The following is a 15,007-nucleotide window of genomic DNA, read 5'->3' as shown; positions in this document are numbered from 1 at the left end:
TTAAGATGTATCTAGACAGATACATGAATGGGCAGGAAGTAAAGAGATACAGACCCTTAGAAAATAGGCGACAGGTTTAGATAGAGGATTTGGATCGGCGTAGGCTTGGAGGGCCGAAGGGCCTGTTCCTGTGCTGTAATTTTCTTTGTTCTTTTGTGTCTAACCATGCATCTGTCCTTGCCTAAAGTTGGTGTGTGATTTGCGCATAAATAACGGTGAATGCTGTTAGCCTCACCGTTGTTTTGACAGTATTTTCTAGCCCAATATATGTTAAATTATAGATGTAATTTTTATTTCTACATTATTGCAAAGTGTAGCTTTGTTACTTTTTCTTTACTTGATGTGGAGCTGTACTGAGAGAATCACGGAAGAAAGTTGGACATCATTTCTATAGGATTTATAACTTCTATTTTGTTCTAGCTTTTAGAGTACGAGCCAAGGTCTGGTGAGCAGGTGCCCTTGCTGTTGAAGATGAAAAGAAGTCAGTTGTCACTACTTAAAGCGATAGAAAGTGGAGACACTGATTTAGGTAACTGAAATATTAAAATAAATGTAAAGCCTTTACTTTCAGCTGATGACAGTGTTTATATTGGGTCATTTTTCCACTTGAACTTTGTCATGTTTAGCTTTTCATCCCTAAGGTCATTCCTAGTTATCAATTTTGAAACTTGCACTGTACAGGAAGTGATTGACTTTTAATCTGCTAGGTTTTTAAAAAACTGCTTTATGAAAAACATTAGAAGGATAGAATGTGTGGACATCCTTATTTTGGGGAGTAGGGGTTGGCAAGAAAAACAAAGATTTTATTTTATCTAACCTGGCTGAAGAGAGAAAGGGCCTAGTTATCAATTTTTAAATTACAGTGCGCACTTTTCTGAAGGCATTGTACACTTTGTCACATGACCCTTAAGAAATATGTGTAATGCACTACAATACTCAATGGAAATCTGTATATAGTACACATGTTGGATACAATGTTCTGTTAGAGGGGCACGGGAGTGATCAAGATGATTTAACAATAGTCACTGAGTTTTGGCTGGGCCAGGAAATGCCAGAAAATAGGATGGAGGTGGGATAGTTCCTATTTTATGGGCCCACTTTGCCTTTCTTAGTGAGTGCTCTGGTCTGTGTAAAGGGTTCTACATTGTGGGTTTCCATCAGTGGTTTCCAGATTTCTCGGTTATTTCCCAAGTTTATAACTTAATTCATACATTACCCTTTCTGATTGGGATATATCCCACAGATTTTTCATGCGCATATTTCTTGTGTGGAGTCTATTGCTACCTCATAGTGACGGGTGTTTCAGCATGGTAGTGACAATTACACTAGTCTGCATTATAATGGAAAAAGGGGGCACTTCTTATTAGGTAACCTTAATAGGCTTAGGCTTGCAACTGCAGCGATTTTGAGGTTTGTATGCTGTTTGTGGCTTTGTAGATGGTTCCCCAGAGAGGCGGAAAGTGGTAGAACACATGTAGCAGAGTTTCCCTCTTGGTGCAGCCCTCCAGCATTCATCACCCAGGAGGACCAGGTGTGGGGTGTGGTACACTGATGTCTTAGACAGAGCTGACACTTCCATGTTCTGTTGCAGGTGGTGTTTGTGAATGTTAACTTCCATATTTACTTTATTCTTGTTCTGTTTGTTGGAAAAGTTTTGCAATCAACCTTTAGGGGTCTTTGTGTCATCTTTTTATCTGAAAATATATATGGTACAGAAGGTGGATTTATCTTTGTGGAAATTTGTTGAGTGGTGTAGCCGTAGTTCTGAAGCGAACAGCTCCCATTGGAGTTTTACGTATGCAGTTGGGTCTTGTAGAAAACATTTAGTTTGGTGAGAGCAGGATAGCTCATGCTGGGTGATGTATTCATTATTGGGAAGGTGTAACTTAGGCTCTGTGGGGGAGGGGAACGTAGTCTGGTGATGCCTCTTGTCATGCAGGTTTGGAAGCACACCTGTAGCAAAGGCCTCTAGGAGTTCCTTGTTTAGGCCAGAGTGGCAAAAACACCAAAGCATTTACAGAGAGATGCAGACCTCTGTTCAGGCATATAATGTTGCCTTCGACAGGTTGACCACACAATCCTTCTGCAATGCCTCTCCTCTGTTGTCCAGTTGCGTGGAACTGCCCTTGCTTGGTTCCATTCTTCTCTGTCGAATTGTAGCCAGCGATTCACCTGCAATGGCTTCTCTTTCCACTCCTGCACTGTTACAGCTGGAGTCCCCCAACAATCTATCCAGGGCTGCCTTCTATTTCTCATTTATGGCACTATCATCTGAAAACACATCAGGTTCCACATGCACCGCAACCTCGCTGTACCCCTCCACTGTCTCTGATTTGTCACACTGCTTGGTCCAGTGTTCAATTTTGGATGAGCAGAAATTTCCTCCAACTAACTATTGGGAAGACTGAAGCCATTGTCTTTGGTCCCCACTCCAAACTCCGTTTCCTGGCCATCGTTTCTATCCTTGACAATTTTCTGTAGCTGAGCCAGACTGTTTGGAACCTTGGTCTTGTGTTTGACCCTGAGATGAGCTTCTGACTACACCTCCGAGAGGTGTAAAAATAATAGGGTAATAATGGTAGGGGATTTCAACTTCCCCAATATTAACTGGGATAGGCTTAGTGCAAAAGGCTTAAAGGGGGCGGAATTCTTAAAGTGCATACAGGAGAGCTTTTTGAGCCAGCATGTAAAAGTGCTACAAGAGAAGAGGCGGTACTGGACCTAATCCTAAGGAATGAAGCCGGACAAGTTGTAGAAGTGTCAATGGGGGAGCATTACGGGGATAGTGACCATAACTTTGTAAGATTTAAGGTAGTTATGGAAAAGGACAAAGATGGACAGGAAATAAAGGTACTGAATTGGGGGAAGGCCGATTTCAATATGATAAAACAGGATCTGGCCAAAGTGAACTGGGAGCAGCTACTTCTAGGAAAGTCTACATCAGACCAGTGGGAGTCATTCAAAAAGGAATCAGTGAGAGTTCAGGGCCAACATGTTCCCGAAAAGGTGAAGGCTAGGACCAATAAGTCCAGGGAACCCTCGATATCAAGGGATATAGAGGATTGGATAAGGAAAAAAAAAAGAGGCTTATGGCAGATTCAGAGGGCTGAAAACAGCGGAGGACCTAGAGGAGTATAGAAAGCGTAGGGGGAGTACGGAAAAAGTAATTAGGAGAGTGAAGAGGGGACATGAAAAAACATTGGCGGGCAAGATAAAGGAAAATCCCAAGGTGTTTTATAAGTATATTAAGGGCAAGAGGATAACCATTAAGGACCAAAGCGGCAATCTGTGTGTGGAGCGGGAGGACGTAGGTGAGGTTTTAAATGATTACTTTTCATCTGTTTTCACTATGGAGAAAGACAATGTAGGTGTAGAGATCAGAGACGGAGATTGTGATATACTTGAACAAATTAGTATTGAAAGGGACCGGGTATTGGTGGTTTTAGCGGGCTTAAAAGTGGATAAATCTCCAGGTCCAGATGAGATGTATCCCAGGCTGTTATGTGAGGCAAGGGAGGAGATAGGGGCTCTGACACAAATTTTCAAATCCTCTCTGGCCACAGGAGAGGTATCAGAGGACTGGAGGACAGCGAATGTGGTACCATTATTCAAAAAGGGTAGCAGGGATAAGCCAGGTAATTACAGGCTGGTGAGTCTAAATCATTAATGTACACTACAAACAGCAAGGGTCCCAGCACTGACCCTGTGGTACATCACTGGTGACAGGCTTCCAATCGCAAAAACGACCCTCGACCATCACCCTGGTTTATCCCTGATTTGTTTCCATAGCACCCATAATCAGTTTCTTTTGAAATACATAGGTGAGTCCAGCTTCTTTGTGCAAATCTTTCACACATGCATAGACTGCAAAATTCTGAGCATAGGGAAAAGGAGATATAATCAACCCTAAATTTGTTATGGTTTCTGAAGATGCATCTGAATGTAATTAGGCTGTGATGAGAGTCAGATACACATGCAGCAGTACAAATTCATGCTTCAAGTTTAAGCAGATTGAATTGTTAATTTCCACTAAGTTTATTTTAGACAACTAAATTAAGTGGTTCACAACACAGGTAATGACTTTCTAAACTCAATTGAATAATGATGTAAGGAATGTTGGAAGTGTGTTTAAAACTAAGTACTTGGAATGTTGATACCTGTCTTGATGCTTTTTCTCTTGTGTTTCAGTGTATACAGTTGTGACATATCTAAAGAATGAGATGAACAGAGGAGATTTCTTTATGACACTCCAGAATCAACCAGTTGCACTGAGCCTTTATCGTCAGGTATGGGCTGTTTGCCTTGTTAGTACTGCATATATATTGGCATTTCTGGAAGTTGAGTGCAGTTTTACACTTGTGTTAGCCATTGCTCCTTCTAAATTTTATATTGCTTTTTTTTTTGCTTTTTCCTTTAAAATGAAGGTGAAGGAAATGGGATGGGATACTTTTCCACTTTGACACCTGATGATGTCTGGTTCAAATGCACAAGATCATGTTGTAGAAGTCTGTATCAGATGCAGAGCAAAGCTTCTAATCTGCACCAATAATATATTTTAACATCAATCTTGGAGGTGCCTTCCCTATTTCCATCAGCGTGAATTTTTTCATTTCCTACAAAAGCCGCTTTAAGCGCCTTGGTGTGAGGGTGTCAAAAAGCAATTTTTGTTGTCAAGCACAACTAGGTTGAGTCTGTCTAAACCAGTTTCACATAGCACCCATACAACATTCAGAGATTTCCCTCCTATGATTCTGAGCTGGATTTGATTAATAGGGCAAAAGATACCTGTAGGATGGTGACTAACCTTTTGGGTAAATCTTGCATTTGTCAAGGAAATCATAGCAAAGACTTTAAAGTCATGAGCATACTTTATGGTAACCATACTTTTTTACTTGCTCTCCTTTCCTTCTTACTTTCTCTCTCTCTCTCTCTGTCCCTCTTCTCCCCTTCCCAACCTGCTCCCCATGCTTGCCTTTCCTACACCCCCACACCAAATTGCAACTGATAGGGATAGAATGAGACCAAATTACATCTAAGTATTTTTCTTTTTACAAAAACTGAATATTGATGCAATGAGCTGAGCTATTAGTTCAAAATGATGTACTTGTCGAACAACCCTAATAAACTTGTTTGGTGAAATCCTCCTTTAGTGTTCTTCAGCTGTATTAATTTGCTTTTTATTAAGTTTTTGAATACACATCATGGAAAATACCCAATACAGATAGGATTGTGTGGCTTTTGATTTGACATTTTTTGTCTGTTATCCTGTAAACATTTATGGCTGTTTACTTTCACTGCAACTGCAGAATCATTGTGGTTTTAATAAGGGTCCTGTAGCTCCCATCTTGTTTTGTCTGTGCTATGGTGAGTGCATTTTGGTAATTAATGTAAAGTAAATATTGAATGCATTGTTTTCAAAAGGCAATAAATGTTTTTTAAATTGTGAAGGTCTTTGACCAATGAATGCTTGCCCACAGTTCTGTAAGCACCAGGAGCCAGAGACACTCAAAGATCTTTTCAACCAGGATGACAACCACCAGGAACTTGGGAACTTCTATGTGCGTTCTAGTTACTCCAATGAAACGGTAAGAACAGAATACTGTTTCCAACGGGATCCACTATGACCTTTCTGAAATAGGTTTTATTTTCTTCATGACCATTGAGGCAGTGATAAAGATTACTTCAGTGCCCTTTTATGCAGCATCAAGTGCAGAGAATGTTGGCTCTGCCAGTGTTTGCACTAAAGCTGCAGAAATGGAGGTCACATTCACTAGATCAAAGGTGTTTTGGAATAATGGACCAGATCCTTGTGATGTTGAGTGGCCTGCATCTGAATTATGCGTGGACTTACAGTATAGGCTACTCTTCATTCAAAATTACTTAATTGAAATTATTGAATAATTACATTTTTATTCCACAAGGTTGAATTATTAGTAAACAGTATAACCTCTGTCCATTCGGCTCCCATTGAGTCTCTCCATTCTTCCTGAAGCTACCTCTCTCCATCACTTCTGTGTGTCACTTTCTGCATTCATTTCTGTCAATTCTCCTTTTTTTTTTCTCTCTCCTATTAGTCTTCTATTTTAGTTCTCTCTGCCTCTACAACTGTAGGCATTGAGAAGCAGTATCATCAAGACTCAGAGAAGTGACCAAGTTAGAGGCAGTAACAAGCAGAAATGTGGCCATTAGGACTCTGATGGGTGGCTGGTCATTGTCTAGGCCATAGTAGGAAGGAATTCTGGTGATTCAGCCTGCCCATTTTTGCCTGATCATCTCTGAAAAACCTTTGAATATTTTTCTGTGATAAGGGCATTATGTAATTAAAGGCATTATGCTGGGACATGGATCCGAGAATCTGTTGGAACTACTCAGCGGGTCTGGCAGCATCTGTGGAGAGAGAAGCAGAGTTAGCGTTTCAGGTCTGTGACCTTTCATTAGAACCGGCAAAGGTTAGAAATGTAATAGGTCTTAAGTAAGTGAAAAGGGTGGGGCGGGGGGGGCGTGGAAGAGAACAAAAGAGGTGTGTGATTGGGCAGAGGGCAGCAGAGATTAAATGACAAAGATGTCATGGGACAAAGGCAAAGGGAGTGCTAATGGTTGTGGTGAAAGACAAAGCATTAGTACAGAGAGAGTGTTAATGGCAGAATAATGAACAGCTCCGTCCAAAGGCACAAACACGAAAACCAAGTTTAAGGCAGGCACATGGTTGAAAAATAATAAGAAAAGACCTGTCATGCTCTGAAATTGTTGAACTCAATGTTGAATCCGGAAGGCTATAGAGTACCTAATCAGAAGATGAGACGCTATTCTTCGAGCTTGCATTGATGTTTACTGGAGCACTGCAGCAGACGGAGGACAGAAATGTTGACATGGGAGCAGGGTGGTGAATTGAAATGGCAAGCAACTGGAAGCTTAGGGTTATGCTTGCGGACTGAGCAGAGGTGTTCCACAAAGCGGTCACCCAATCTGCGTTTGGTCTCCCCAATGTAGAGGTGACCGCACAGTAGCAGCGAATGCAGTATACTAAATTGGAAGAAGTACAGGTAAATGGCTGCTTCATCTGGAAGGAGTGTTTGAGGCATTGGATGGTGAAGAGAGAGGAGGTAAAAGGGCAGCTATTACACCTCCTGCGATTGCATGGGAAGGGGGAAAGGTGTCGGGGTGATGGAGGAGTGGACTAGGGTGTTGCAGAGGGAATGATCCCTTTGGAATGCTGACGGGAGGGGAGGGGGAAGATGTGTTTTGTGGTGGCATCACGCTGAGGTGGCAGAACTGATGCAGGATGATCCTTTGAATGTCGAGGCTGGTGAGGTGGACAGTGAAGACAAGGGGAACCCTGTTTCGGTCCTGGGAGGGAGGACAGAAGTGCGGGAAATGGGTCGGTCACGGTTGAGGACCCTGTCTACCACAGTGGGGGTGACGGGGTGGATGGGTGGGAGAGTCCTCGGTTGAGGAAAAAGGAAGACATATCAGAAGCGCTGTTGTGGAAGTTTGCATCATCAGAACAGATGTGTCGGAGACAAAGAAACTGGGAGAATGGAATGGAATTTTTACAGGAAGCAGGGTGTGAGGAAGTGTATTCAAGGTAGCCTTAGGAGTTGGTGGGCTCATAATGAATATTAGTAGACAGCCTATCACCAGAAATGGAGACAGAGAAGTCGAGGAAGGGAAGTGTCAGAGATGGACCGTGTGAAGGTGAGAGAAGGGTGCAAATTGGAAGTGGAATTGAAGTTCTCCAGTTTATGGCGAGAGCAGGAAATGGCACTGACACAGCAATGTACTGAAAAAAGAGTTGGGGGTAGGGGTCTGAGTAGGGCTGGAACAAAGAATGTTCAACATATCCCACAAAAAGACAGGCATAGCTAGGACCCATGCAGGTACCCATAGCAACAACTTTTATTTGAAGGAAGTGAGTGGAGTTGAAGGAGAAGTTGTTCAATGTGAGAACAAGTTCAGTCAGATGAAGGATGGGGACTGGTTGGGCCTCTGTTTAAGGAAGAAGCGGAGAGCCCTCAGACTGTCCTGGTGGGGAATGGAGGCGTAGAGAGATTGGACATCAGTAGTGAAGAGGCGGTTAGGACCAGGAAACTGGAAGTTGCCGAAATGACATAGGGCGTCAGCAGAGACACGGAAGAGACTGGACAAGCAGAGAAAAAATAGTCAAGTTAGGAAGAAATAAGTGCAATGGGGCAGGAACAGGCTGAAACAATAGGTCTACTAGGACAGTCCTATTTGTGGATTTTGGGAAGGAGGTTGAAGTGGGCTGTTTGGGGTTGTGGGACTATGAGGTTGGAAACTTTAGAGGGAAGATCTCCAGAGGAGATGAGGTCAGTGACAGTCCTGGAGACAGTAGCTTGATGTTTGGTGATGGGGTCGTGGTCCGGGGGAGGTCGGATGAAGCGTCTGAGAGTTGCTGCTCAGCCTTTGCAAGATAGAGGTTGGTACGCCAGACAACAACAGCACCACTCTTGTTGGTAGGTTTGATCACAATGTTGGGGTTAGACCCGAGAGAACGGAGTGCAGCGAGTTCAGAGGGAGACAGGTTAGAGTGAGTGAGGGGAGCAGAGAAATTAAGCCAGCCGATGTCACGCCGACGTTCTCAATGAAAAGATCAAGAGCGGGTAAGAGGCCAGGTGGAGGGAGGCTGAATGGGTCCGCTGGTCAGGGGGGGAAGACTCCTGGCCAAAGAAGTAAGCCCGGAGGCAAAGGCAACAAAAGAAGAGCTCAATGTCATGCTGAGCGTGAAATTCAGTTGAGGTGGAGACGTAAGGGGATAAAAGGGAGTCCTTTGCTAAGTACATATTGGTCAGCGCAGAGAGGGGAAAGATCAGAGGGTATTGCGAGTACATGGAATGGGAATTAGAAGAAGAGATGGGATCAGAGGGGAATGAAGGGAAAGATCTGGAGGGGCGTTGGTACTCAGGAGTTGTTGGAGCTTGCATTGCTTAACACCTGAAAAGAAGAGAAAAAGTTTTTTGTCAATCCATCGGATGGCGAAGGATGAAATGAAACTGCGGAGCAGGACAGCTTTGAGATAAGGTGAGTCGGTGCTGCTGGAGAGGTCAAGTGTGTACATGTGGCAGCACATGGCACTGAGAGTGGATCTCAGGATGCAGTGAGAACAACAATACCATTTTAGATTGCATTTATCCCATCAACCTAAAATTGTATAAAAGTGCATTGCAGAATGTTTTGGTTTTGCCACAGTTCTTCTTTTGATATCTATATTGTTGTACTCGCTTCTCCAAAGCTGTAATTAATAATAGCTGAGAGCTGGCAAAATGTATTTACTTTAAAAGCGTTGCAGTAGCAGTCTTGTGCAAAATGTATCCAACTGCTCAGAAATCAGCTTTTTAGCAAGCATCTGAACTGAACAAAAACTGCAGGTCTCTGCGTCAAATTGCTGATCATGTGATTAGTGTAAAAGTGGTAAATCTAAATCGTTAGATGTCACATTTACACCAGATCACTTCCTCTACCTATGAATTTTCTAGTTTTTGAATTTACCATTTTTCTTGTCATAATTTTTTTATTTTAAATTGCAGTTCCCTTTTCACTTTTTAAATCCTTTTTTTTGTTTAACAGACAATCGAGGGACGAGTAGCCGCTTTGCAGAGTGCTGTTGACGAATACAATAAAGCTAAGAATGAATTTGCTGCCAAGGTATGTATAGAAATGGTAGAAAAATACAAGTACCTGGCTGGGTTTTTCCCTCTGCTGGAGTATAGTTTAAAAGGCTGCAATAAAATTGCACCACTGGAAGATCTTCAGTAAGGTTTGTGTTGTGTAACATTTACAGACCATATAGAGGAAGACAGTACTGTTACTTTTCTTTGTTCTCGACTTCCATTTTGATGCAGTTTATGCATTTGTCTATCTCATTCAGTGCTGTGGCAATTTTCTGGGCTTTGTCCAACTAGATGCAATGCAATGAAGTGAACAATCATCAGTGCTGCAGTGGTGACAACAGAATTCAAACCTAAGCCTGCACTGCATTCTGTGCTGTAGATCCCCTGTAGTTTTCTGCACAGTTTTATGCGATAGAACTCTTGCGTTTTGATTTCCTTTTAGGGGTGTGAGGGATATTTATTTTTGCAGTTAGTCATAAGGCTTGGGTAAGTTACCGAATCCAGTTTTCTTTTTCCCCTTTCTTTCTCTCCCGCCCCCAAAAAAAGTCACCAGACAATCCAACTGAAGTCTGGAGTCTGTTGTGGGGAAAAGTTATTGCGTCAGTGCTCTATGGAGCACTGTATTGTTGCATTGACACATTGGCCATTGAGCAACTTTCTAAGGACCTTTAACCGGAATATTATTAGAAAAGTGGCACCTAAAAGTTCACTGAAATTAATTTTACACTAAATTTCAAAGGGTTAAATATCTTCCCTATCCTTACATTGGCTTCCGGTCCCACAATGTCTCAAATTTAAAATTTGTATTCAAATCACTTCATGGCCTTGTTCTCACTATCTTCATAATCTCCTGCAGTTGTACAATCCTCCCTGTGAACTCTTTTTCTGACTCTGGTCTCTTATGCATCCGCTTCAACCTGTGCCCCAGTATTGGTGGCTGTACCTATGGCCATCAATGCCCCACACTTTGGAATTCCCTCCCTGAACCTCTCCATCTCCCTCCCTTTTTCAAGCTGAGCTTAAACCTCTGACCTAGCTTTTGGTCACTTCTGCTAACATCATCTTTGTCTTAGTGTCCATTTTTGTCTGATTGCGCCTCTGATGCGCCTTGAAATATTATTCTGCGTTAGAGGCGTTATGTAAATGCAAGTTGTAGTGTAGTATGGTTCATATTGCTTTCAAAATCTGCGCTACCTTGACATTCAATCAGAGTGGCTCTTTAATCAGCTGGTTTAAAATTTAAGAAAAACAGAAAATACTGGAAAAACTCAGCAGGTCCGACAGCATCTGTGGAGCTAGAAACAGAGTTAATGCTTCAGGTTGATGGCCTTTTGTCAAAACTGGTAAATGTTAGAGATGTAACAGGTTTTAAGCAACTGCAGAGATGAGGAAGGAGGGGAGGGATAAAGAATTAAAGGAAAGGTCTGTGATAGGGTGGAAGGGGGGCAGAAGGGAATAAATGACAAAAGGGGTGATGGTGCAAGACAAAAGGAGATGGTAATGGGACAAATGAGAAAAAACAAAAGATGGGTCTATATGAGTAGCAGAATCGCCAACAGGTGCCATCTGAGAAAGTGGGGACAGAGGTTATGATCTGAAATTGTTGAGCTCAATGTTGAGTATAGTAGACTGTAAAGTGCCTAATCGAAAGATGAGTTGCAGTTCCTCAAGCTTTCTTTGAGTTTCATTAGAAAAGTGTATGAGGCCACGGACAGATCAGAGTGGAAGTGGGGCAGAGAATTAAAATGGTAAGTGACTGGAATCTCAGGGACTGATCGGAGGTGCTCTGCAAAGTGGTCACCCAATCTGCATTTGGTCTCCTCCAGCATAAAGGATACTTCATCGAGTAGCAAATACAGTATACTAAATTGAAAGAAGTACAATCATTGTTTCATCTGGAAGGAGTATTTGGGACCCAAGACGGTGAGAGGGAGGAGGTAAAAGGGCAGGTATTGCATCTCCTGAACATGCATGGGAAGGTACCAATGGAAGGAGAGAGGGTGTTGGGGATAATTGAGGGGTGGACCAAAGGTTCATAGATGAAAGGGTCTCTTTGGAATACTGTAGAGGAGGGCAGGAGAAGATGTGTTTGTGGTAGAATCAGGCTGGAGATGACAGAAATGGTGGAGGATGATCCGTTGAATGAATGTGGAGGCTGGAGGGGTGGAAGGTGAGGATGAGGAGAATACTATTGTGGTTCTGGGAGGGAAGGAATGGGCGAGAGCAGAAGTGGGGGTAATGGAACAAACATGGTTGAGGGCCCTGTCAAGCCCAGTGCATTGGGGGGAATTCTTAGTTGAGGAAAAAGGGATACATCGGAAGCACTGGTGTAGAAGGTGGCATTGAGCGAACAGATGTGATGGTGACGAACAAACTGGGAGAATGGAATAGAGACGTTATAGGAAGCGGGGTGGGAGGAAGTGTAGTCAGGGTAGATATGGGAGTCGGTGGGCTGATAGTGGATATTGGTCGATAGCCTATCCTCAGAAATGGAACCAGAATAGTCGAGGAAGGGAAGAGTTGGAAAATGGCCATGTGAAGGTGAGGGGAAATTGGAAGTTAGGGTGAGAGCAGGAAACAGTCCCGATACAGTCACCAATGTACTGGAAAAAGAAGAGAGGGTGGTGACCTGAGTAGAAATGAAATAAAAAATGTTCCACATATCCCATGAAAAGGCAGGCATGGCTAGGACCTATATGGGTTCCCATAGTAACACTTCATTTAGAGGAAGTGAGTGGAGTCAAAGGAGGAGGTGTTCAATGCAAGAACAAGTTCAGCTAGGCAGAGGAGGGAGGTGGTGGATGGGAACTGGTTGGGTTTCCATTCAAGGAAAAAACAGCGCACTCAGGCTGTCCTGATGGCGGTTGAAGTTATAGAGGGATTGGACGTTCGTTGTGAAAAGAAGACAGTTAAGGCCAGGAAACTAGAAACTGTTCAAGTGGCAGAGGGTGTCGAAAGAGCTGCGGATGTATGTGGAAAGAGGCTGGACAAGGGAGAAGAAAGAGTTGAGAAAGGAAGAAAGCAATTCAGTAGAGCAAGAAAGGCTGAAACGATAGATTGTCGTGGGTGTGGATCTTGGGAAAGAGCTGGAAGCAGGCTGTGTGGTTTTGGGTGACTGAGGTTGGAGGCCGTGGAGGGAAGATCTCCAGAGGAGATGAGATCAGTGACAGTCTTGGAGACAATGGTTTGATGTTCGGTGGTGGGGTCATTGTCGAGGGGGAGGAAGGAGGAGGTGTCAGAGTTGACGTTCGGCCTCCGCCAGATAGAGGTCAGTTCACCAAATAACAGCACTACCCTTGTCAGCAGGTTTGATGACATTGTTAGCATTGGACCTGAGAGAATGGAGTGCTGCAAGTTCAAAAGGAGATAAGTTACAGTGGAGTGGAGCAGAGAAATTGAGGTGGCTGATGTCACAGTGGCAGTTCTCAATGAAAAGATCTAGGGAGGGTAAGAGGCCGGTGGGAAGGGTTCAGGTGGAATGAGAATTCTGAAGACAAGCGAGAGGGTCTGGTGTGCGAGGGGGAAGACTGCTGGCCAAAGAAATGGGTGGGGAGGTGAAAGCTACCAAAGAAGAGCTCAGTATTGTTCCAAGCTCAAAGTTCACTAAGGTGCGGAACATAAGGGAGTGAAACTGAGGCCTTTGCTAAGGACTGATGTTTGGGATCAGAGAGGGGAAGGTCAATGGGGATAGTGGAAACACAGCAAGAGGTGATTTTGGAAGAAGTAATGAAGTAAGGGAAAAGTGAAGGGCAAGCAGGATCTGGAGCTGCATTGGTATCCATAAGTTGTTGTAACTTGCGGTCCTTGACACCTGATAGGCCATCAACCAATATCCACTATAAGCCCACTGACTCTCAGCTACCTTGACTACATTTCCTAGCACCCCACTTCCTGTAAGGACTCTATTTCATTCGCCCAGTACCTCCTTCATCCTCGTATCTGTTCTGACGATACCACCTTCCACACCAGAACTTCCGATATGTCTTCCTTTTTCCTCAACCAAGAATTCTCTCTCTCCCCCCACCCCTCCCCCAGCCATTGTGGTTGACAGAGCCCGCGACAATGTCCATCCTATTTCCCACACTTCTGCTCTTACCCCTTCCCCTCCCTCCCAGAACCATGATGGGGTTTCCCTTATCCTCACCTTCAACCCACCAGCCTCCACATTTAATGGATCATCCTCCACTGTATCACCACCAAACACTTCTCCTTCCCCCTCCCCTTTCGGCATTCCAAAGGGACTGATCTCTCCTTGGTACTCTGGTCCACTCCTTAGTCACCACAACAACCCCTTCCTTTACCATAACACCTTCCCATGCAGGCACAGGAGATGCAACACCTGTCATTTTACCTTCTCCCTTCCCACCATCCAAGGTCCCAAACACTCCTTCCAGGTAAAACATTGTTTTTACTTGTACTTCCAATTTAGTATACTGTGTTAGTTGCTCATGATGCAGTTTCCTCTACGTTGAGGAAACCAATGTTATTTTAATTTTCCGCCCCACTCCCACTCTGATTTCTTTGTTCTTGGCATTCTGCATTGTTCCAATGAAGCTCAATATTAGCTTGAGAAACAGCACCTCATTTTTTGGTTAGGCATTTTACAGCCTTCTGGGCAATTTCAGATCACAACCTCTGCCCCTTTTTCTTTGGAGGGCAGCTGTTTGTGATGATTCTGCTTTTCCTTTTTACACCCCCTATATACCCATGTTTTGTTTCTTTATTTATCCCATTACCATCTCCTTTTGCCTTTGCACCGTCATCCCTTTCATCATTTCATCTCTCTTGCCTTCCCACCCTATCACAGACTTTCCCTTTAGTTCTCCCCACCCTCACCCTGCCTCTGTATTTGCTTAAAACCTGTTTCATCTCTAATATTTTGAGTTCTGATGAAAGGTCATCGACCTGAAATGTTAACTGTTTCTCTTTCCATGTGCTGCCTGACCTGAGTTTTTTCAGCATTTGCTGTTTTTATTTCAGATTTCCAACATCTGCAATATTTTGCTTTTGACCAGAAGAACATTGGATGAAAAATTTGAAGTCATTTTTCAAATAGATTTTATTATAGGTATAATTATAGAAATCTAGCATTTAGTCAAGAATCTTGCCATTTAGAGGTGTTGGCTGAAATTTCTTCGATGTACTGGTTACCACATACATGAACATATTGAGCCACATCCCTCGGGGAATTTATTTGTAAGCTCTTCAATGTGTATCAGATTGTGTGCACACACAACATGTGATTGCTGTTGAGAATTCTTCAGTAAGGAAGGCAACAAGGAATCCTTTTCAGAAACCAGATAACTGTCCCAAGATATCTACTGGCTGTTCCTCAGTATTTTATGGTGCGATTCCCCAAGATAGACTCAGCTGAACAT

General features: G+C 43.3%; 1 protein-coding gene across 2 annotated transcripts in view; it reads left to right on the top strand.

Moving 5' to 3' along the window:
* Window positions 1-15,007, top strand: part of vps16 (VPS16 core subunit of CORVET and HOPS complexes) — a 79,781-nt gene that overhangs the window by 52,574 nt on the left and 12,200 nt on the right. For both annotated transcript variants that reach the window (XM_068035745.1, XM_068035744.1), the window contains exons 17-20: window positions 421-529; window positions 4,189-4,286; window positions 5,478-5,585; window positions 9,586-9,663. In XM_068035745.1, the coding sequence (XP_067891846.1) occupies window positions 421-529; window positions 4,189-4,286; window positions 5,478-5,585; window positions 9,586-9,663 (393 nt within the window). The remainder of the gene's footprint in view (window positions 1-420; window positions 530-4,188; window positions 4,287-5,477; window positions 5,586-9,585; window positions 9,664-15,007) is intronic.

Source organism: Heterodontus francisci, chromosome 7 (assembly GCF_036365525.1).
Source record: "Heterodontus francisci isolate sHetFra1 chromosome 7, sHetFra1.hap1, whole genome shotgun sequence".
NCBI classification, from domain to species: domain Eukaryota; kingdom Metazoa; phylum Chordata; class Chondrichthyes; order Heterodontiformes; family Heterodontidae; genus Heterodontus; species Heterodontus francisci.
This window is presented reverse-complemented; position numbering and strand designations above follow the sequence as displayed.